Source organism: Leguminivora glycinivorella, unplaced genomic scaffold (genome assembly GCF_023078275.1).
Source record: "Leguminivora glycinivorella isolate SPB_JAAS2020 unplaced genomic scaffold, LegGlyc_1.1 Scaffold12, whole genome shotgun sequence".
NCBI lineage: Eukaryota > Metazoa > Arthropoda > Insecta > Lepidoptera > Tortricidae > Leguminivora > Leguminivora glycinivorella.
Genome location: NW_025952837.1, coordinates 343,162 through 367,842, shown reverse-complemented (window position 1 = coordinate 367,842; position 24,681 = coordinate 343,162). Strand labels below are relative to the sequence as shown.

Below are 24,681 nucleotides of genomic sequence, written 5' to 3'. Positions count from 1 at the left end.
ACCGTGGGCCTCAGTCAATCTGTGTAAGAATGTCCTGTAATATTTATTTATTTATTATAAATATTCGCAGTAGCTTTCACCAGAACCCCATTTAAATTAGTATTATTAGTTATTTTTTACGTGCCTATTCTATAGTATTCGTAATACAACATTGTGTATATCGCATTGCTAGAGGTTGTTTACCTTTTTCAGTATTTAGGGGTATTAATACTGGCTGGTTACTTGGACGATTTTTTTTTCCGCTACGAGTTTTACGTTGTTTGTCCGTTTAATCTTAATATTTATCATAAATCATAACAAATTGAACTCGTACCTAATTACAACCTTGTCATTTTGAATATTGGGTTTAAATTTGCTTACTGCGATTACCTGTCCAATTCGAAGTTCACTGTGACAAAGCTTTAAAGTGTTTTACAGTGACATCTTAGCTGTCTATTGGTAAACCTTATGTCGTTGCAGTAACGTACACAAATAAATAGTTTTATGGTTTATGATGGTAGTTAGCAATTATTTTATTGAGTATAGAGCTAAAAGTCAAGTAGAGCTGTACAGAAAATTAAAAATTCAATTTAAAAAAAGTAATCATCGGATTAAAAGATGAATACTCTAGATGAGTTTAAAAAAATAAAAATCAGTTGGGGTGTCTGAGGTTTTGAGTGATACCGGAAACACGTTGTATATTTAGTAAAAACTGATTTTTAAATTTATAATTTATTAAATGTATATTAAAAAGTGTCAATGTCCATTTAACTTGAATGTATTGCAATATGATAAACTGAAGCTGCATGTCATTAGTAATTTGGCCAAATTAATATAAATGTCGGCGGTTTATTCATGAGTTCTAAAACGAGGATAATTTATTCATGGAATTATACAGTACAATCAGCGAAGCAGTATTCGTTCGTAAGCATGAATTACGAATTACGATCCTCATTAATTTACCGGGACGAGAGCATAGGTCTACCGTTCAACTCGATTTGCTTCGTATGTCCGGACCTCATCAACGTACTCATCCTCTACGTGTAGGTCAGGAAATGAACGGACAAAACCCCCCTCTCCCCGCGTCTTCAGGGGTAGGCCGAGGACTTTGGATTAATATGTTGAGCTCCTAACTAACCAAGACAAAGTTACAAAGTCAAAAGTTTTGTTCCGTTCCGTGATATTCGTGCTTGGACTAATGTCACAATTTTCAACAGATTCTCGTGACATCTCGTAAACAGACTTTACGAGTATGATTGCTTTTTTCTTTTGATTGACTTTATGGAAAAAAATCAATTGGAAGACCAGCGCTGGAAGTCGCCAGCAATATGCTGAGGTGAGGCCATTTCGTGGCTCTTCATATTTTATCTGTATGTCTCGAAAATTGTTTATTGTCTGTGTGCCTACGAATAAACCATTATTCTATTCTATTCTAATTTGTAGAAATTTTCATAAAGGACTTAAGCACCTATAGAGTACCTATATGTCACTTTAGATGATTGTGACTTGACTGATAATTGCCATGGATAATAGCTTTCTACGAGTATCTATGTAGGTACTGTTTTTGTATTTCATGACGAACTTCTAAAACATTACTAAATGTAAAGAAGCCTTGATATCCTCTGCGCCTAAAAATATACAAGGCGAACTTTGTGAGCCGCTATAATTCTTGCCCGCAACTTTATTGGGATTTGTTTGGTTTCCCATAAGTATTGTACAAGATTTATTTTTGATTAATTGTAAAGAAATCATGCTGAAAGTTTCATTGTGTACAGTCAACGTCAGAGTTAAATAATTATACTAAGTGCAGCTTGCTTACTGTACCTACCTATTTACTTATTAAACAAAGACAGCTGCACGTAACCTTACAAACTTTATAATTAAAGGAAAAATGTAACGCAAATAAGTTCAGAACCTGCCCGGAGCGGAGCGATATAATTTTTCGTATAATTTAAGATAAATTATTTTTTTACTTAATTTGAGAATATTATACGGACATATTAAACATATAAACTAGGTCACTCACGTGTAATTAGTCGAAACTACGTGTTAATAGACTAATTTCAATGGCCACCCGGTACCTTTCTTTGAACCACAAATTTTTCTTTCACATTTTTGACATTTGTTTTGAAGTATGTTGCGATGTGGCTAAGACGTATCGTTTGCCAAATCTAACGATTAATTTCGAATTGGTTGAATCGATTAGGCCCTATGTACAAGGAGGCGCTTAAACAAATATACGATTTCTATCAACTTACTGAAATGTCATTTGAATCAAAATGACAGACTGCCACAGCACTAGTCTAAAAATAAAAATGAATGATAAATGACATAATAAGTAAATCCTGCGTGATAAATTAATATCGTAAAATACTCACTAACGAAGATCCGCAAAAATGTAACATGTGTAAGATTATTTTTAAAGTAAGCGAGATATTGTTTTTTAGTACCTACTTGATTTTTTTAAATATTATTACAGGATTTTATTTAAAATTTCATTAGGTTGCGCGAGTTTACGTTTTGTGGACGCTGTCATGTGTCAAAAAGAGGTTCTTACAGCTCTGGGACAATAGTGGCAATGATTTGTTAGACCTGTACCCCAAAAGCATAAAATTGTTGTAGTAATTCACCGAATCGCATTTCACCTTGAATGAAAAAGATATCACTAGATTTTTTTACTTGACGCACTTTTTCGTGTAGCTTTTGACATTAGTAGAATTAAATTATAGTATTACATTTTTTGTATCTAGTATGTTACCGTAGACGCATTTCGCCGTGATCGACTTTTTCGCGTAGCTTTTGACATTAGTATAATTAAATTGTAGAATTAAATTTTTTATGTAGTATGTTACCGTAGACGCATTTCGCCGCGATCGATGTTTGTTTGGTACTCTAATTAAATTGATACGTTAATTTACGTTCAATACGTTTTCTGTTGTGTTTTAGTTTAAGTAGTAACAAAGCAGATTTGTATTAGTTTAAGAAGATAATTAGGTTTCTTTTAAGGAGTAATAAAGCAGCTTTGTGTCTTAGATCATTTGTTTTGCTTTCTTTAACGCCAAGTATCCGAAATTAAGAATTACACCCAAGTCTACAGAATCATCAATCTACTCAATCTTCATACTGTTGCGTTGAATCACGTCGCCAATACAATACACGATCGAGGTGAAATGCGACTAAAGTAATTAACGATTGAGTCATAACGCGAAAGTTAAATGCACGGTCGAGGTGAAATGCGACTAAAACTAATAACGACTAAAATAATAAACGATTGAGTCACAACGCGATATTTAAATGCACGATCGAGGTGAAATGCGACTAAAACTTACAGCCACTTGAAAAAAAAACTATTAAGACACAATGCGAAAATTAAATACGAGATCGAGGTGAAATGCGATTCGGTGAATTACTACAACAATTTTATGCTTTTGGGGTACAGGTCTAACAAATCCTAGATTGCTTAAGGGCTCCTGGGTGGCTAGCCGAATGGCACAATCGCTCACGAAACGCTCACGAAACGAAGCGCTAGTAGATATCTATCTCTATCGCGCTTGCGTATTGGCGCGACAGAGCCAGCGGCGTATCGCTTTCGTTTGGCGTCGGAGAAATGCCATTCGGCTACGGGGCCTGAACTTTCGACGAACGCAGCAGCTGTTCTGTCCTGGCTTCATGTGAGGGCGGGAAATCGTCTTGACCCGGTTTATATGTTTAAAACTTAATGTCACTGTCTCACGGTTCACGGTAGTTTCCTATTTGTAGATATTTACGTACTAACCGGTGACTCATTTTAGTTTCTTCGTAATCAATCATTCAAAAAAAGAAGCGTCTCTGTAGAGGTAGTATTTATAGGTATAGCATAAATGTCTTACAGTCGAGTTCCGCAGTATTCCGCACAGTCGGAAACTTTCGACACGATAAGAAGATGAAGTATACAGTTTCATGTAACAGAAGCAATGAATTAAACTGCAGCTTATATACTTTTCCCCTGATCAACATTGTTTCGGAGACTTTTAAATAATTACTTGTATTTCGGTTTTTACCACCCTTTCAAGTTTTTTCTTTTGCGAATTTTGTCATGTCGAAAACGTCAATTACAACGATGACGGATCGGAGTACATTGAAGCTAATATTTAATTTGTGTGAAAAATTAAAAGTTAACCTTTAACCTGTTGCAAGAGATACCAGGGTTACGAGAACATAAAAGTATGTACAATATAAAGTAACATACATAACTGTTTTGTTTCAGGATGTGCCTGTGGAAGAACTAGAAAAATTAAAGGCTGGTGAGTTTTTCTTTTTTAATATTTATCATCTTAATTTCAACAGGTACTTGAAGTAAACAGACCCCGTAGTCGAATGGCCGCCGCAGAAATTTAGTCTGGCTCTCTCGCGCAAGAGCGATAGAGATAGATAGCTACGAAAGAGATATTATCATGAGCGTTTCGTGAGTGTTTGTGCATTCGGGTACGCACACGGTAATGTGACACGGTTATACTTATAACACTTCTGAGTTCGATGTATTAGTGCACGATCAGCACGATGTACAAAAGGAAACCGAAAGTTTTTAAATAATCTGTACAATCAAACAACAATGTCGTGTACATTCACATAAAATATGCATAAAAATGATATCATAGTTTACGACACTAAACATTTTTAAAAATCTATGTCTGGAGATCTATATCAAATGCTACGTTTTCTCTCAAAAGAGCAAAATAACTCTTTTATTCAAAATATCAGATATTACTTTACTTATAAACTGACTCCAGCATCCTTAAATACCTGTTCAAATTTGCCTCTGGAACTCAAGACAAACTCGTTTTGCAACAGCCCCGCAGTAAATATTTACAGCTTAGCCTGTTTGAACAGGCCTGGTAATTTACCAACTTACCAATGCAGACGGAAAACAACTTTTTGGATACAGTTAACAGTGAAGCAAAGTTGCTGCTAAGTTTGTACACGAGAATAACTCGGGGTCTGCTGAAATAGACAACTTTGTACCTATTTGTCTCAGGTAACTTTAGAGAATTTCATTGAAAATGTAGGGTATCTGACAAATGTGCTAAAGAATAACGATGGATATTAATGAAAAAGCTAAGTCATAAAATAATATACTGAGTAAAATTTAAATTAAGGCTAAGACATCGTAAATTCTAAGTCGGAGTGATAAAATGAGAATACGAGAATTTGACACGATGTCTCTAAGTCCCTACGTAATTAGATATTGGTAAACTTCAGTGGATCTATTAGTCCATTAAAGTTCGTAACCTTGAACTGCAGTTCAAGCACCTATTATAAGACAAGTCGTAAGTTTGTCCAAGGTGTCCCATTTACATAATTTTCTGGACAACTGGGTACTTCAAGGGGAATGTGCACGGGTTGTTTACCATACAAGTGCTTTTGAGATTTTATAGAGTACACGCTTGGTCTCTTTTTTATATATTTTTTTGCCCATAAAGCTTTGATAGTGTGTCATAAATGTCATAAGTAATTATTGGGATTTGGGATATGAAAATTGTTTTGTAGTCTTAAAACATTCCGATATTTTGTATAAAATTTACCAGGACTGAACCATCTGAAGTTGTCGCAAAGGAAGTAGGTATCAAAACATTTTATACAGTTCTTTTCATCGAAACCTGAAAACAAGTTCATTATTGTAAATCTTACTGGATTTTATAACCATAATAAAAATCCTTACTTGTAACGTTAAGTTATAATTAAATTAATCTAAATATATAAAAGAAGAAGCTGACTGACTGACTGACATATCAACGCACAGCCGAAACCGCTGGTCCTAGAGATCTCAAATTTGGCACGTAGGTTCCTTATATAGTGTAGAGGAGCACTAAGAAAGGATTTTCCAAAATTCACCTCCTAAGGGGGTCAAATGGGGGTTCAAAGTTTGTATGGGGAAACAAGATTAGTTTGACTATTTTATTCGAAACTTCACAGGAAGATTCCTTAAGACATATGACTGAATACGTGTTTCAGGTTTTTTGAAAATTTAACCCCTAAAAGAGTGAAAATGGGGGTGATAAAGTCAAAAAATCAATATGGGTATCGTTTTTATGGTTTATCGGGTCGCTGATCACGTTAAATACAACGTTTTTAAAATCTAACGAGGCGGAAGTGAAATACCTTTTCCCCTGTTGTGGTGCAATGGGGTTTAAATATCAAAAAAATATATAAAAGAAGATATTGACTGACTGACTGACATATCAACGCACAGCCGAAACCGCTGGTCCTAGAGATGTCAAATTTGGCACGTAGGTTCCTTATATAGTGTAGAGGAGCACTAAGAAAGGATTTTTCAAAATTCGCCTCCGAAGGGGGTTAAATGGGGGTTCCAAGTTTGTATGGGGAAACAATGTTAGTTTCACTGGTTTATTCGAAACTTCACAAGAGGGATCCTAAAAACATATGACTAAAGACGTGTTTAAGGTTTTTTGAAAATTTAACCCCTAAAAGGGTGAAAAGGTGGTGGTAAAGTAAAAAAACTAATATGGGTATCATTTTTAGGGTTTATTGGGTCGCTGATCACGATAAATACAACGTTTTTAAAATCTAACGAGGCGGAAGTGAAATACCTTCTCCCCTGTTGTGGTGCAATGGGGTTTAAATATCAAAAAAATATATAAAAGAAGAAACTGACTGACTGACTGACTGACATATCAACGCACAGCCGAAACTGCTGGTCCTAGAGATTTCAAATTTGGCACATATGTTCCTCATATAGTGTAGAGGAGCATTAAGAAAGGATTTTTCAAAATTCCTCTCCTAAGGGGATGAAATGGGGGTTCAAATTTTGTATGTGGAAACAAGATTAGTTTGATTATCTTATTCGAAACTTCACAGGAAGATTCCCAAAGACATAGACTAAATACATGTTTCAGGATTATTGAAAGTTTAATCCCTAAAAGGGTGAAAAGGGGGTGATAAAGTCAAAAAAACAATATGGGTATCGTTTTTATGATTAATCGGGTCGCTGATCACGATAAATACAACGCTTTTAAAATCTAACGAGGCGGAAGTGAAATACCTTCTCCCCTGTTGTAGTGCAATGGGGTTTAAATATCAAAAAATATATAAAAGAAGAAACTGACTGACTGACTAACTGACATATCAATACACAGCCGAAACCGCTGGTCCTAGAGATTTCAAATTTGGCACATAGGTTCCTTATATGGCGTAGAGGAGCACTAAGAAAGGATTTTTCAAAATTCTCCTCTTAAAAGGGTGAAATGGGGGTTCAAAGTTTGTATCGGGAAACAAGTTTAGTTTGACTATTTTATTCGAAACTTCACAGGAGGATTCCTAAAGACATGTTTCAGGTTTTTTGAAAATTTGACCCCTAAAGGGGTGCAAATGGGGTAAAGTCAAAAACACAATATGGGTATCGTTTTTATGGTTTATCGGGTCGCTGATCACGATAAATATTTAAAATCGAATGAGGTGGAAAAGAAATTTTCTCCCCTGTTGTTGTGCAATGGGGTTAAAATATCCAAAATAGCCATAAGTATAGGTTTAGTTTTTATCTTTACTTCTGGTTCAAGAGATTTCAAATTGACACGGAAGTTCCTTAGAGGAGCACTAAGAAAGGATTTTTCAAAGTTCACCTCCTAGCATGATAATTTGACAGGGGCAAGGACAGGGACAGGAACAGGGACAGGGACAGGGACAGGGTCAGGGACAGGAACGGGATAGGGTTAGGGTTAGGGTTAGGGATAGGGAAGGGATAGGGGTAGGGGTAGGGGGTAGGGGGTAGGGGTAGGGGTAGGGAAGGGGTAGGGATAGGGATAGGGATAGGGATAGGGATAGGGATAGGGATAGGGATAGGGATAGGGATAGGGATAGGGATGCGGATGCGGATGCGGATAGGGATAGGGATAGGGATAGGGGACGGGGATAGGGATAGGGGAGGGACAGGGGCAGGGACGGGACGGGGACGGGGACGGGGACAAGGATAGAGATAGGGACGGGGATAAGAATAGGGATTGGGGTCGGAATAATCGGTCGGCAATCGATATCTAGGCAGTGTAAAATGCAGGTGGCTCAGTGGGAAGGGATTAGTAAGTATGCATCGGCGAGTATCCTGCATCCGTAATAACTATTACATTCAATGTGCTGTAAGAAGATCGTTGTTTGCTTGCCTTTTATATGTTTACGTTTGCAATAAGTATAAGCAAAATGGAAAAAATTGTAAGCGATAATGCAAGGAAGTACTTTTTACCCTACCGACCATAGCGTCGAGATACTGGCTATGTGGGTTGTATGAAGTTTCCCCAGTATAAATATTTATTTAGGTAAAATACATACATATTCGTACCTACTACCTACGCTGTGGTCGCTGTGTAACAATTCTACAATCATTGCAAGAATTTCTTTTAAAACAATAGTAATATGTGTAAGGTACAGTCAGCCAAAAAAGTGGTTTACCACTTTTTGATCAATAGAGTCGAAAAGTGGGAAACCACTTTCATGGCTGACCGTACAGCAAATAGATCAGTTAAAATGGCCCCCCCAGTCGAGAATTGCCCCGCTTTACCTTAATCGAAATAATCGCAGACAGATGTACCTACAAAGAAACCTACGGATCCAAATGAAAATCTTATTTTTTGTAAACGTTTCAATAAGAATACTTTTATTACGCGGGCGAAGCCGCGGGTAAAAGCTAGTATTCTTATGTAAGTAATGTTCCACATTTTACAAGAAACGAAACAAGAACAAAATATTTATCTTCAATATCTGACTAAAACAACCACGCGTTCGCATTGTTAAACAACACGAGTAAATCAACAATAGTTATTTGTTATACAAGGGGGCAAAGTTGTATTTTAACGCCGAGTGTGGAATTGAAAAACGAGCAAGTGAAAGGATTCTATAGTTGAACCACGAGCTAAGCGAGTGGTTCGAGAATAGAATCCTGAACTTGCGAGTTTTTTAACACACGAGAAGTAAAATACATTTGCACCCGAGTGTAACACAAAACTTTTCCCCTCACTATAGCGAGGAAACTACAACGCAAAAAATGCGTTTTCCCCTCACTAGCTCGGAAACACGTGTTTTGTCCTTTAATACCAGCGGGTAAAAACGTATTTTATCCACTAGTGGGTAAAGTAATTTGACCTTGAATAAAGTCAAATTAACTGCTTTAAAATTGATAAAAGTAGGTGAATCTGGTAATAAAGATGATTTACCACCTGTGGAACTACTGGAAGCAGTGATAAACGCATTTTTTGCGTTGTAGTTTCCTCGCTATAGTGAGGGGAAAAGTTTTGTGTTACACTCGGGTGCAAATGTATTTTACTTCTCGTGTGTTAAAAAACTCGCAAGTTCAGGATTCTATTCTCGAACCACTCGCTTCGCTCGTGGTTCAACTATAGAATCCTTTCACTTGCTCGTTTTTCAATTCCACACTCGGCGTTAAAATACAACTTTGCCCCCTTGTATAACAAATAACTATTATCACTGCTTCCAGTAGTTCCGCAGCAAATCATCTTTATTACTATATTCACCTACTTTTATAAATTTTAAAGCAGTTAATTTGACTTTATTCAAGGTCAAATTACTTTACCCACTAGTGGATAAAATGCGTTTTTACCCGCTGGTATTAAAGGACAAAACACGTGTTTCCGAGCTAGTGAGGGGAAAACAATTTTAATTATAATTAGGTACTTATGTTGTTAGAAGATCTCAAACTACCTGTGTAAGTTTCAGCGCAATTTTAATTAGATAATTTATAACCTATATCGTCACTACTTTTAAAAAATCTCGTATCTCACGCTGTTCCTCAAAGTTAAAACGCAGTAAGTCTATATGCATTCCATACATACTTACTACAATTTTCTTTTCATTGACAGACGAAGATACAAGTTTTTTTAAAAGTAGTGACGATATATACATTCATAAATACATACATACATACATACATACATACATACATACATACATACATATGCAATCAGACAATCACACTAACTTGGTAATTAAAGGGTTGAAGGAAGACGCAATTGTGACATTGCAGTGACAGGTTGCCAATGCCAACCTCTCGTCTACGCCACAATTTCTACTTATGTAATGGAAAATCATCTGCAAGTGACTACTTGAGCCTTTATACAGATATGATAACTTGAAGAGTAGTTGAGTAAACAATATTTCAGAGGCTCAGGTCCATGGACCTGACAACAGAGGGTTGTAATTGTTGTAAATACGCTATCGATCATTATCATGGGAGGACGCTCTTTTCTTGACGATAGGTACGAGGGTTGCTCCGAAAGTTGTTAGCTGCTCAGGCTCTACTCATGCGATTTCAATAAATGTTATACTATTATGTAGAATATTTCAATATTATAAAATAAATAAATATTATAGGACATTCTTACACAGATTGACTGAGGCCCACTGTAAGCTCAAGAAGGCTTGTTTTGTGGGTACTCAGACAACGATATATATAATATATAAATACTTATATACACAGAAAACATCCATGACTCAGGAACAAATATCTGTGTTCATCACACAAATAAATGCACTAAATGCCAATCTTGGTGAGTACCATAGAGATTAAATTGCGGCAGCGTGGCCAGCGTTTTATTAACTTGTAATCGTATTAGTATAGTAGGTAGAGAAGTTTTATCACCGTACTTATTACGAACAACGTAATATTATCTTACGTTGAGTATGAACTTGGAATTTGTACAATTTTCATTTAACTCGATGTATTCGGATTGTTACAATGTTGTTTCAATTTTATTCCGATGTGATGTGTCAAAAGTGACCTATATAGGAAAGCAAAAAACGTCACTTTTGTCTGCGATATACCTAGTTATATTCGGATAAGTATTTAGCTAATTGAATACGCCTGTATATAATTACTAGATTTTGACTGCGGCTTCGCTCGCGTCATAAAGAGACAAAAAGTAGCCTATGTCACTTTCCATCCCTTCAACTATCTCCACTTAAAAAATCACGTCAATTCGTAGCTCCGTTTTGCCGTGAAAGACGGACAAACAAACAGACACACACACTTTCCCATTTATAATATTAGCATGGATGTCATCACATTAATTACCTAAACCTTCTCAGCTTAAGAATTTTGTTCTAATATTTTAAAAATGTATGTAAATAAAACCATCATTCTATTATAACGTTGGTGCAAGTGAATGATTCTTTACAATCCTTAATATTTTCTTATTTTTCCAAGATGGTATCGGAATTGGCTTGGTACTCGTTTAGTCTAATTTACTACTTAAATCTTTCTTCTTTTACAGCTGAACACGGCAAGGTGGAACAATCTTCGCATATTGAATATCACAGTCTTGGTAAGTAACAAATCTCTCCTAATAACATTTTGATTCAAACATATTGGAAACTAATTTAAGCAATTGAATAGCCGTGTGACAAATCCAAATTGGCCTCCTTTACAGTAATTGCGGCGTAAAAACGACCTTTACTCATTATGTACTTATTTTACAAATTATATTTGTTATATGAGCAGTTCCCGACAACTTTGTACATAGCCACGTTAGCAAATTTTAATTGATCCTATTTTGTTACCAACATTTTAGTAATATAAGTCGACTTTCCTAAGATATAAAGACTGTATCGTTAAGTATGAAGACAACTTTGAGTAGCCGTATTTATTTGCTATTATATTTTTTTCTTATAACAAGCCATGGGCTTAATAAGGCACATAATAAGGTACACATTTTGTCCTAGAAACTCGACGTAAAGCATATGGTTTAGACAGTATTGACTTAATCCTCCCGAGTACCAATTACGATTCCGGACAAATGCTACTAGAAAATTCACAAAGTGCGTAAAAGACGATACGATTGCGAAAAAAAATTGTATGGTGCGAACCTCAACGACACATGATCCACAAAGCAGAATATCTGGAATTAGTCCAGCCCCTGTTATTTTAAAAAAATATAGTTCAGGATCTGTGTATGGCGGCCATTTAGATAATGTGGCATGGTGCTTACTCTAACTCCGACTTTGATGTCGAATTTGACTATCATACATTGTTTATATCGATCTGGTTTAAGCACTGTTCAAACACCATGAATGTCAATTAGACTTTGGCCTATGGCTAATTTTTTTATCTGTTTCTCTCATCCTGCTAGCATCAAAAATTTACGGCAATCCGGAACGTTGCTCAAAATTGCGTTTTTTTAAATTATATAAATTCGCCGCATTTATTCTACAAGTACCCAATTGGAAAAACCATGAAGAGGACTCTTATAGAATATATTTTGGCAGCATATTAACCTTTGTTTGTTGAAATCGTACAAAGAGTCATTGAAATATTCTCAAATTAAGCCAGATAGGGGTTGTCCGAAATTTATTTGCTAGACCTTAATGAAAGTACCATAAAGTCCCTAAAATAAAAAAAATATCAGACCTTCTTATATCAAATAGTACTTACCAATACCTTAAGATCATACTCTCGGAACATAATAGTTCAAAATTATGCACATGTCAACATTTAGACGAGGTTTGTTTTGTCCTTATACTTAACGATACAGTCCTTATACAGGATAATGGTTGTAATTCAGAAAATATAGATACTAGAAAACCTTAATGACGTAATAGAACTTACTAAAATCTCAATTCATCAAAAAAATCTTGGGAACAAAATAGGAATAATAAAAACAAATTTAACTTTTTCCTTAATTTTTGTACAAACTTTTCGAGAACTGCTGATATACCTATTGGCTATGCAGTGAAGACCAAAACTATATTAAATTAAGGTAAAGTATTATCAATTTATCCCAGCTTCATCCAGATCTCGCTCAAAATCATCGAACAATAATTTTACTTATAGTTAAAAGCCGCAACAAATCGGTTTAGTCGCAAACATATATAGCCAGCGCTAAATATTATATTGCATTCCTAAATCACATACAGGGCTAATAGTATATATAGGTAAATAAGTTTTTTGCAAGAATTTCATTTTTGGTACAAGCTTTTATCGCCGGCTGTACCTTTCTTTCAACGGTCATCTACTTCTCTCCGAGACGTTTCTAAGAACCCCTTACTCGGTGGGGATACGAAGTTTCATAACAGAGTTCCTATGATCACCTTTCTGCTCCATCATCGGATCAGCTCCATGATACCATAATATTGCATTGTCACGTTATTGACATTATGTGTGCAAAATTTCAGCTCAATCGGAAACCGGGAAGTGTGTCAAATTTAGCTTATACGTTTTGACCCAAACTAACATACTTACTAACAAGGCAAGTTGAATAAAAGCTTGTAAAAGTGCAATTCCCGTTAAGTTTGTACATTTGGATCACGTCTCCGATTTCGATAAAAATTGGTAGGCTGATAAGAGTTCATGATGCTGAGCAAGATCCACTAGATTTCCCAAAATGTCCTATGTAGTTTGTATGAAACCTTCCTTTTCTGTTACCAGATTTCTATACATTTTCGGTAACAAAAAAGGAAAGTTTCATACAATCAACCTAGGACATTTTAGGAAACCTAGTGGATTTGGCTCAGCATCATAGACTCTATCAGCCTACCAATTTTTATCCAAAACGGAGACGTGATCCAAATGTACAAACTTAACGGGAATTGTTTAAATACGATTTTTACCCGAGTTGAAACACTCAGTATACTCGCAAACTACTCGCACGTACACTCATTTATTTTAGCACGAAATTAATGTGTGCTCAGGCATCCACGTCGTTACGAATAGCGTTCGGAAACTTCGCCTCAAGTTTTAATCTCTTCATTTTGCTTGAGCATTCTGAAGTTATAGTGGAGTTTGAAGTGAATTAAACATGTTGCTTTAAATTACTTGTTACATAAGTTATTTCACCAGTACGATACACTACAGGGGGCAATCTCGACTGGACATGTTTATATTGTACTTATATACGGTACGCGTTTTTAGTGGACACAATTGGAACTGTAGTTAATGATGTAAGACATGCAAAATATTTCTATTTATTACCATGTTGAAATTACCCGCACATCGAGATTGCTGCTATTTGCTGATAGTTTTTCCGGCAACGCCGAACACTGGTAACGTGGAAAGGTTATCGGTTTCGTATAAATAAATCTTCTTATACTCGCCTGGCTTTATAAAAGTCGAAATACCGGCACGCCATTTTCAGCTTCTACAGAGCCAGGCGAGGTTAATGCAAACTATTTAAGCAATAAGATGAGATCTTACGGTAACCGATAACCGATGTCATACAAATGTAAGTTCATAATAATATTATGTGGTCACTTTCACTTTTAGCCTCAAAATACTTAACTGAGAAGTAGTGCATAAAGACTAACCGGGAATATATGAGCATTGGTGAAAAGCTTTCGCACAATAAGGCTCCGCCATTCGCAAGGCAATATCGGGGTCAATCAGAAACTCGAATTTCATAAATAGTATACCTGCCTATTTTACTTACAGTACAGTTATAGATTTATGTAACATTGCCCCTGACGAGTTTTTAACATCGTCTACCCGTGCTTCCAATTTTATATCTATCAGAGAAAAACAAGTTACGCAACTTATTGAAACAGGGCGAACACTTAGCCCCTAGTCAAGTGTACAATCATTGCCGGTCCGTAACGTCGTATCGTAGTCATGTCTCTCTAGCACTCTTCCTTATTGGTGCGACCATCGCGTATCGTTTGCCATGGAGCGACAACGATTGTCCTCTTGGCTAGCGGCTTTGATCGAGGATTGATAATGTCACATTATAGCGAGGTTGTTATGCTAACACTGATAATGGCTTTGCATGTGTTAGGACGCCCACGGGCTACTATGTTAACATTGGGTTTACAGGTATAATAGGTATGTACGGTCTAATAAGGCATATGTAAGTAATGTGGGTGAAAACTGTTATGTAGAGTCAATAGTCAGATTTATCGATTTTATTAACTCTTCGGTTTACTCTTGCAACAACAATATTTTCAAATAATTAGACCCCACAAACTTACAATAACAAATATTTTGCTTTTATGCAGTTTAAAGTTATGCAGTTTAATTTTAACATTGTTACATTGTGATATTAAATAAAGCCATTCTATGTCTATGTCTATACAGGTTATAATTTAACATCTTGGATGCAATAAATAGATATGATATGATATTATATGATAATTTCACAGCAGTAGGTGTGGCTAACAGCTCATTATGAAAATTCTAAGTAGCACCTCAACTTGCTAACAAATGACAATGCGAACTGAACAGATTATATTATGTCTTGTTAAATAACTGTGCCAATGCCATTTCAAACTTGGTTGGTCCAATCTTCATACGTCTTGGGTTCCAGATGGGTTCTACATATGCCGTTACGAATTTAAAGATATTGACTATATTATAAGTATGTATATATATATGATTGAGATTGATTTCCGATTTTATTGCTTTAAAAGCTATGGAAAATAGCAGTCCTATTTTTGAAATACGATACGAGGTACAGAATCCAGCGGCATTTTTATGCATTCGGTCTGGTCTGAAATCCCAACGGTAGAAATATTGTTTTCCCCTCACTAGCTCGGAAACACGTGTTTTGCCCTTTAATACCAGCGGGTAAAAACGCATTTTATCCACTAGTGGGTAAAGTAATTTGAATAAAGTCAAATTAACTGTTTTAAAATTGATAAAAGTAGGTGAATCTAGTAATAAAGATGATTTACCACCTGTGGAACTACTGGAAGCAGTGATAAACGCATTTTTTGCGTTGCAGTTTCCTCGCTATAGTGAGGGGAAAAGTTTTGTGTTACACTCGGGTGCAAATGTATTTTACTTCTCGTGTGTTAAAAAACTCGCAAGTTCAGGATTCTATTCTCGAACCACTCGCTTCGCTCGTGATTCAACTATAGAATCCTTTCACTTGCTCGTTTTTCAATTCCACACTCGGCGTTAAAATACAACTTTGCCCCCTTGTATAACAAATAACTATTATATCGAGAATAAAATACTGTGGTAACTCAAGTTATTTGTTTTAATTCCTAAAGTGATATGAAAACATTTAACTTCTTCGATTATAATTTATTTAAATCACTCTAAGTCGTATTGTACAGCATACAATTATCATAGCATATTTTTATCTAAAATTTGCTTGTCAATAAATGAAGCCAAACTTTTCTTCGAAAAATACTTTGTTACCAGTTAGTTTTCTTTTGAAATCGTCTTCAAAAAAGTCGTCGTAAATTTTGTTTGAGTATTTTTAGCTAAGATAGCAAATAAGTTTCCTCTGACATTCTTTTTAGAACGCGCCTTGTTAGAAGTCACGTTTTGAAAGTTTTAAACGCTTAAAGCCCTTAAAGGCAGTCTTTCATTCTATTTAAATCGTATTATATCAGAGTAAGTCCATTTATAATAAAAAATAAACTCTTTATATCACAAACTGTATCCTACCGGCACTTTTGTACTTTACACAATAAGTCATTCTCAGATATATACCCACGTAAAGCAAAACTTAATAAATTCAACAAATTTGTTAGGATATTTTATATGATATGATAAATATTAATAGACATTTCTCCGAGCCTTAATTTCTAGAAATCAGAGACTTCTGCTTTAAATAGACAAAGTTGCCAACTTGCCGAAGTCAAAGCATTTGAAACGCTCAAAAAATAGACTGAATACGTCTAAGTACGCAAACATTATTTCTTTTTTAGATGCAGTAAAAGCCAACGGCGAACTGATCTCTCGACTAGAGCAACACGCCTCGGCAGACGCGGCGCCGGGTGAGAAGCCCGTCGTCCACGCTCAGGCGAAACTGGACGTCCCGTCCGAAGGCGTTCACCGCACCATGTTGCAAGAGGGTTCGCATGTCAGCGTGGTTGACGCAACTACGCCCGCTGGGGAGGAAGTCACCACTAAGGTAGCGCGCGCGCGCGCTTTAGATTCAGTCATAAGATTACTACATACTACATAGTCAAATACGCGCTTGGGCGAAACTGGACGTGCCGTCCGAAGGCGTCCATCGCACCATGGTTCAAGAGAGCTCGCATGTCAGTGTGGTTGACGCGACTACGCCTGCTGGAGAAGAGGTTACTACCAAGGTTAGTCGAGAGGTAAAGTTAGATCCACGTTCAGGCGAAACTGGATGTGCCGTCTGAAAACGTCAACCGCAGCATGGTTCAAGAAGGCTCGTATATCAGTATGGTTGACGAGACTACGCCTGCTGGCGAAGAAGTCACCACAACTCGCTCGCACTAATATGTCTGTATGAGCGAGATCCATAAGTTCATAGTCAAAGTTTGTTAAAGATATAGCATCACATTCTCCAAAGTGTTAACTGTCATGTCTTCCCCAGGTGTTCCACGGAGCGGCTCGCCTAGTACAGCCGGGTACCGCCACCAACCAGAAGGACGGCCACACCGCCATCAGGCGTGCCTTCAACGCCGACATCACAAAGGAAACTAAGAACAATGTAAGCTGACTTGTCTTGTTCCAAGCCTATTCGAGTGTCTCACTGTTGTGCAAGGACTTCTCTTCCCTTGATTTCTTGATTGTTGTTTTTTTTAAAGTAACAGCATGCATTTACGAACGGAACAGTGACATTTGGTGCAGTGGAACTCCTGATGATGGTCAGAACGGAACTCCTCTAATCTGAACGGCACACTTACAGTGACTTTGGTCTTTTTATAAGAACAGCATGCACTTACGTCCAGAACAGTGACATTTGGTGCAGTGGAACTGCTGATGATGGTCAGAACCGAACTCCTCAAAACTGAAAACGGAACTCCTCAAATCTGAACGGCACACTTATAGTGACTTTGGTATTTTTATAAGAACAGCATGCATTTGAGTTCAGAACAGTGACATTTATTTGTTATAAGATTTATTTACCTACATTCTACATAATCCAAAATTCGCAAGTAGCTTTCACCAGAACCCCAAAGGCGGCGGTTTTTTTTTTCTTAAAAATTATCTACATCAGTTCACAGTATGCGGGACGACTGTAGTTTGAACAAAACCGATTTTTACTTTGTGATACGTAAAGTATTAATTAGCTCTAGATAAAATAAATAATATGTCGATGTCAAAAATTACATTTCTTCAAACATGTGCACTACATACATACATTTATGTGCATGACGTTATGCACATAAAAACGTGTGAAAATGGAGACTTACGCATGAGTTTTATCTGAAAACTGTCATTAATTTATTTATTAGGAGAACAAACAGAGTTAAATGTACATGCTTTTGTATAAAAACTAAATTATATGGTAAACATGCATTTACCTCCACATCAGTTCTCACCGAGACATACATTGATACATTGAGTTTACGTCTAAAATTATACGCATTAACTAATGTTATATTTAAACAATTATGTTATTGTTTGGCAAGTAACAGAATAGTAAACACTATGTGACATACAGCATAATATAGATGATATGATGCGGGTTCAAGTCCCGCCGGAAGCGTAATTTTTTCCATGTTTTCCTTTAATATAAAAATGTTTAGAATCGTTAGCAGACGTTTCTGCTTGTTAAAAATAAATTTAGCATAATATAGGTATATAACTGTACACGTAAAGAAAAGGAAAAAGCTAGGGCTTAGAGAATAACATTAATGTCGATCGAGTGAATGTAATAGTACATTACATCAGAGGCCGGGAAAATGAGGATTTCCGGCCAAGTGGGTATATACCGGATAGGGATACGAGGGAGAAAAATTATATGAAATCCCTTTACAGTCCTCTCGAGTTGTTGCGCCCAAAAAGCGATACTTCCCAGCCCATTTTAAGGAACGTAAAGACAATATTTCATTGCATGTTTGAGAAAAATAAATAAACAAACCATTAAATTACGTATGCGATATTTTATGACAGTTGCAAGTAAAAATACAAGTCAATAATATAATATCGGCAGCAATATCAAGCGTAAAGCAATATCACAAACACTTAATTAGATAATTTATAGCCGTTCCGTGGCGTGTATCAGAACGTGTTGGAATTCAAGGAAAACCCAAAAATTGCTCAACATTAATCAGGATTATCCTCCCTTAAGGATTAGAGTAATACTTAATAAGGACCTTGTTATTTGTGTCAAAGTCGCCACGGCATCAATAGTAGGTCAAACACGGCGATTAAGAGGCTGTCAGCTTCCAGTGTCCTTGAAATTAATGTCACTTAAGCATTTTAAACCGAAAAACTATTGGTTTAAGTAAAATAAAATGAAATATGTTGGTTAATTATTATTATATTTCACCGTGACCGTACTTGCAAAGTCGCATTACATAATTGGACGAAATCGGCTCGAAAAATAGAAAATATAGCAGAGATTTGTTTTTAGTTTTCCATTAAACGATTATTTGAGTTATGGGTCTGTCACAAGGGTGTAATCACAAGTTCCACAAGCATCTGGGAAATTTTCGTAAGTCGCCCCCGTGACCAGATGGCCAAGCGGTGTAAGTCCGGCAAACGAAAGACGCTTGGAGGAATGGACGTCTTGGTTTTTTAGGGTTCCGTACCAAAAAGATACAAAAGGAACCCTTATGGCGCCGCTCTGTCTGTCTGTCTGTCTGTCTGTCTGTCTGTCTGTCTGTCTGTCTGTCACATTATTAAATATCTCGAGAACTACTTATGCTATCGCTTTGAAATTTTGAATACTTATGAACATTGTTAACCTCTACAAAATGAAAGTATTTTTTTAATTTATTAATATTAATTGCAAAAATGGCCAAAATGAAAGGGGGCAAACTGAAAATTTCAAGTAACTAGGTCAAGTGGGGTATCGTTAAATAGAGCTCAAACTGTACATATCAAAACTATTTTTTATAATTTTTTGGTCGTGGAAAAAAATGTTTTTTGAAGGAAAATGTAAAAAAAAATACCGCCCCCCCCCCCTTATCTCCGAAGTTTACCAACATAAATTTATGGAATTTTTACTTAATTTGCCGATAGATGTCGCTGTACGTTGAACGCTCATTTCCTACATCGCGTTTTCCTGATACAATGAGGTCGGTTCAGGAGCGTCCTTGCGACACGTCGTAAGTCGTAAACAATTGAAGTCGAATAGTCTTGATTTTATTTGGACGTTGTCTAACAATAAAATTGTATATTAAAATATTACTTTTTATGTGGAAAATTGAGTATTGAGGGATTTAGTCAAATCTGTAGAGTTCTATGAATAACATTTTGATGATTCAACTATTGAAAGTTTGTACGGAACCCTCGGTGAGCAAGTCCGACTCGCACTTGACCAGTTTTTTTTTTCTTTATATATGACATTGCTTTCAGTTTAAAAGTGCCTAGGTTTAAATTTGTAAGTTCAGACATGAAAATAATAATGGAATCATAATGTATGTAAGTGTGTTAGTGCACGTTTCATTTGGCATGTAGGTGACATTTTGCGACAGTTAAATTGGCTGTTCGAGTTCAGTAAGCGTTTAATTTAAACTTGATAGGGTTATTTGACACTCGAGCTTAGACGAAGACCTATAAGTGGATAAAGGGGCTGCCAATGCCAGGAAAATGCTTTCATTAATTTACTATTTATCTCCTTCTTTAGCATTTTTCCTTTTCCTAATGGGAATATAAATAATAAGAATATCCTACAATCTAGTAGTACTTACAGAACCTTACCTACTATAATAAATTCAGTGTATTGGTGTAATTTCGTGGCTTTCATAATTTCATTGCTCATTGAATAGAAAAAAATGATCAAAGTCGGAGCAACTCATAACTGCGGTTTCTATCTACATAGATTAGATGCCTACGCGTTGCAGTTCAAATGCTTTGCGAGTTCATGACATTGAGAGGACACGTAGGTGAGCAAATAAACATGACTTGGTGCTTGGAGACTTAATTGAGTTGGGCTAATATTAAATTATACTATTAATGGCCAAGTGCGAATCGGACTTGTGCAATAGGTACATAAGGTTAGGATCAAGGTTAAGGTTACAGTTACTATATGTCTATACTAATAGTTAAAATCGGCAAAACAAATCATGTACCTATGTTCTATGGAAGCCCCACAAAAATATTTATTTTGTTACGTTTTTAGTTTTTTTATTACAAATGGGCTTATTAATCTTACTACTCTTAGCCACAGACTAGCCAAAGGCAAAGGCATTTGTTGCAATAGTGACAAATAGAAATACATCATCTGTGAAAATTCCAAATGTCTGACGTCTGACTACACTAAACTTATGGGTACGGATATGATAACAGACGGATAGACAGCGGAGTGTTCGTGACAGGGTCTCGTTTTATTCTTTAGGTACAGAACCCTAAATGGAATATACATACATAGACATCAAAGTAATTTTTGTTAATGATTTATTAAATAAACCCAATTTAAATAATTAGGGACTTTAAAAATGCTCCTGCTGGTCAAACACTTTTCTTCTTGATTCTGAAAGTCATGAAAAATTACAATTCGGTGGAAGCCACTTTTCATTGAAGACGTCAAAAGACGGACCTGATAATTTGTGTTTATAATATTAATCAAAGGCAATTTTAATCTTTCTAATCTTTATATACTCATTGTATAAACATTGCCTCCTTTTTGACGAGATCATCTTGTTTTCTAGATTGACCATTACGCTTCGTACGCCGGTGTTCAGTACTCTCCTCTCGACATGGCAGAGTACGTGTTCTGGACTGGTGACGAGCGCGGAGTCACCGCGGCCATCGAGGAGTTCCTACAGGAGGGAATGGTAATTCTAAGAGCGCATTCATACAGCTTGAACCTAAACAAACACGAGCGTGTGGAGAGTTGTTTGACTTTTCTGTTTGGTGCTTCTAGTGATCGGCATCGATGTCGGTTTTTTAGGGTTCCGTAGTCAACTAGGAACCCTTATAGTTTCGCCATGTCTGTCTGTCCGTCCGTCCGTCCGTCCGTCCGCGGATAATCTCAGTAACCGTTAGCACTAGAAAGCTGAAATTTGGTACCAATATGTATATCAATCACGCCAACAAAGTGCAAAAATAAAAAATGGAAAAAAATGTTTTATTAGGCTACCCCCCCTACATGTAAAGTGGGGGCTGATATTTTTTTTCATTCCAACCCCAACAAGTGATATATTGTTGGATAGGTATTTAAAAATGAATAAGGGTTTACTAAGATCGTTTTTTGATAATATTAATATTTTCGGAAATATTCGCTCCTAAAGGAAAAAAAAGTGCGTCCCCCCCCCCTCTAACTTTTGAACCATATGTTTAAAAAATAATATGAAAAAAATCACATAAGTAGAGCTTTATAAAGACTTTCTAGGAAAATTGTTTTGAATTTGATAGGTTCCGTAGTTTTTGAGAAAACTACGGAAAACTACGGAACCCTACACTGAGCGTGGCTCGACACGCTCTTGGCCGGTTTTTACTCAAATCAAAGGCATGTCCGACAAGGCACGTTCGCAAAGCGTGGTGATACCGTGTTCGGGTTCGGTGATATTCGGCATGTGCTTGGTTGGTGTTTGTGGCAAACACCAAACGTAACCACTGTAACGGCTCTGCCAAGACATTTGCGCGGCTGGCGGAGGTAACGCCTGTGGTAACAAGTGGGAACTATTAGTCCCACATCTGGTAGAAATTACAAAAATAGCTCAAATTAGCACGCCACAAAATATTTGCACTAGCGATCAACAGTACGTGCCTCTCGGGCCGATAACTAGATTTCATGATTTCTATGCAAATGAAACTTATAGTGGTTGATCAGAGTTGAAGAGCAATGGTGAAATTATTATTGGCTTTTAAAGTTGATGATGCTGATGTTGCTGGTGATGCTGGATCACTTATACATTGTATACCTACACCACGGAAGTAAATAGATCAGAAAGGATTAAACATCCTCACGTTCGTGAAAACATTTTTGAGATATTTATTGTTACGGATGTAGTCACCGGCATAAATAAGTGATGATTTCTGTACCTTGTCACATTAACATCTTGTTTGAAATGTCATAGGAAGTTGTCAAATGATTAAAAGCGACAAGGTACAGAAATCATCACCTATTTTTGTCGGTGACTGTACCTCTAAATAATTTAAATACTCATAACGTTTATCGAAAATAATAAGTACGGGATTCTTAGAGAAAACCCGCCAAAGTCAATAGTAGGTAGATTGTAATCAGTTTGGTACGTTTGAAAACAAAACTAACAATTTTTATATTAAAGGAAAAAATGGAAAAATTTACGCTTCCGGCGGGACTTGAACCCGCATCATTTGCAATCCGTGCAAGGCTCTTAACTAATTGAGCTACGGAAGCCGCGGAAGCCGCGCGGTTTCCATTTTTTCCTTTAATATAAAAATGTTTAGAATCGTTAGCAGACGTTTCTGCTTGTTAAAAATAAAACTAACAATGTTTTATTTATCCAGATGTCGAAGGAAGAAGCTATCGCGTTCCTTCAGGAGATCAAATTCAATATCGATTATCTTCGAGCACACTACTCCCAGAACATCCGGGCCGAGGAAACAGCCCAGCAGGAGAAGCTTAGGAGTCTGCTAATGGAACAAGCTAACAAGGTAACTCAACTGTTGGTAATCGTAAACTAGAACTTTCCTTTGCTAATCCGCGAATAGATAAGTGCAAGTCAATCAGTGCTAACCTGTTATAATTACTTGCGTATTTTTTACATGCAATTAATTTTCCCACCCTCCCACCGCAAAAATAAAAATAAATACGCAAATAAATATAACAACCCACCACCAAAAAATACAAAACTCCAAACTGATTAACACGGATTTCCGCAAAGTAACGCCTGATTCCATCGATCAACTGTTGGTGGTGATCATCTCTCTGGGTTCCTCATGACTGACCGTCGCGGCCACATTCACACGCTGTCCACCCCCATTTCATGGTATTGATATAAACTATACACTCTGTTTTTATTGAATTCCGTTAACTTTAAGGGAAGATTCATTACATAAAATACAATTAATTTCTCTAAGAAACTAGAGTCTTAACTCTTGCGGTTATCAAGTTATTAAAAAATAAAGATAATTGCAGCACACGTGTGTCACAGCCTTTACCAATTTATAATGTTATTTGTTTTGACATGTGCCGTCAATGACATGACAGTAACTTGAATGTTATTCTTAAGGGTCTCTCACACGAATAAATTCATTTATTGTGTATGAAAATAATAAAAAAAAATTGTTGCAAACTAAAAATGATAATATAAGGTGGTCCCTGATATTTAACCTAACGACGTGTCGAATTTAACGGAAAACAAAAAAGTGTATATGCATAGGTATATTAATATAGATATTTTGGAATAGTTATTTGTTATACAAGGGGGCAAAGTTGTATTTTAACGCCGAGTGTGGAATTGAAAAACGAGCAATTGAAAGGATTCTATAGTTGAACCACGAGCGAAGCGAGTGGTTCGAGAATAGAATCCTGAACTTGCGAGTTTTTTAACACACGAGAAGTAAAATACATTTGCACGCGAGTGTAACACAAAACTTTTCCCCTCACTATAGCGAGGAAACTACAACGTAAAAAATGCGTTAATCACTGCTTCCAGTAGTTCCATAGGTGGTAAATCATCTTTATTACTAGATTCACCTACTTTTATTAATTTTAAAGTAGTTAATTTGACTTTATTCAAGGTCAAATTACTTTACCCACTAGTGAATAAAATGCGTTTTTACCCGCTGGTATTAAAGGACAAAACTCGTGTTTCCGAGCTAGTGAGGGGAAATAGTTATTTGTTATACAAGGGGGCAAAGTTGTATTTTAACGCCGAGTGTGGAATTGAAAAACGAGCAAGTGAAAGAAT

The 24,681-nt window shown here is 36.3% G+C and overlaps 1 protein-coding gene across 1 annotated transcript in view; it reads left to right on the top strand.

Annotated features, from left to right (window-relative positions):
- Positions 1 to 24,681, top strand: part of LOC125242201 — a 219,128-nt gene that overhangs the window by 135,263 nt on the left and 59,184 nt on the right. Inside the window, exons 4-9 of the mRNA XM_048150917.1 lie at positions 4,226 to 4,262; positions 11,250 to 11,300; positions 16,621 to 16,826; positions 17,262 to 17,378; positions 21,493 to 21,618; positions 23,276 to 23,422. Of these exons, the coding sequence (XP_048006874.1) occupies positions 4,226 to 4,262; positions 11,250 to 11,300; positions 16,621 to 16,826; positions 17,262 to 17,378; positions 21,493 to 21,618; positions 23,276 to 23,422 (684 nt within the window). The remainder of the gene's footprint in view (positions 1 to 4,225; positions 4,263 to 11,249; positions 11,301 to 16,620; positions 16,827 to 17,261; positions 17,379 to 21,492; positions 21,619 to 23,275; positions 23,423 to 24,681) is intronic.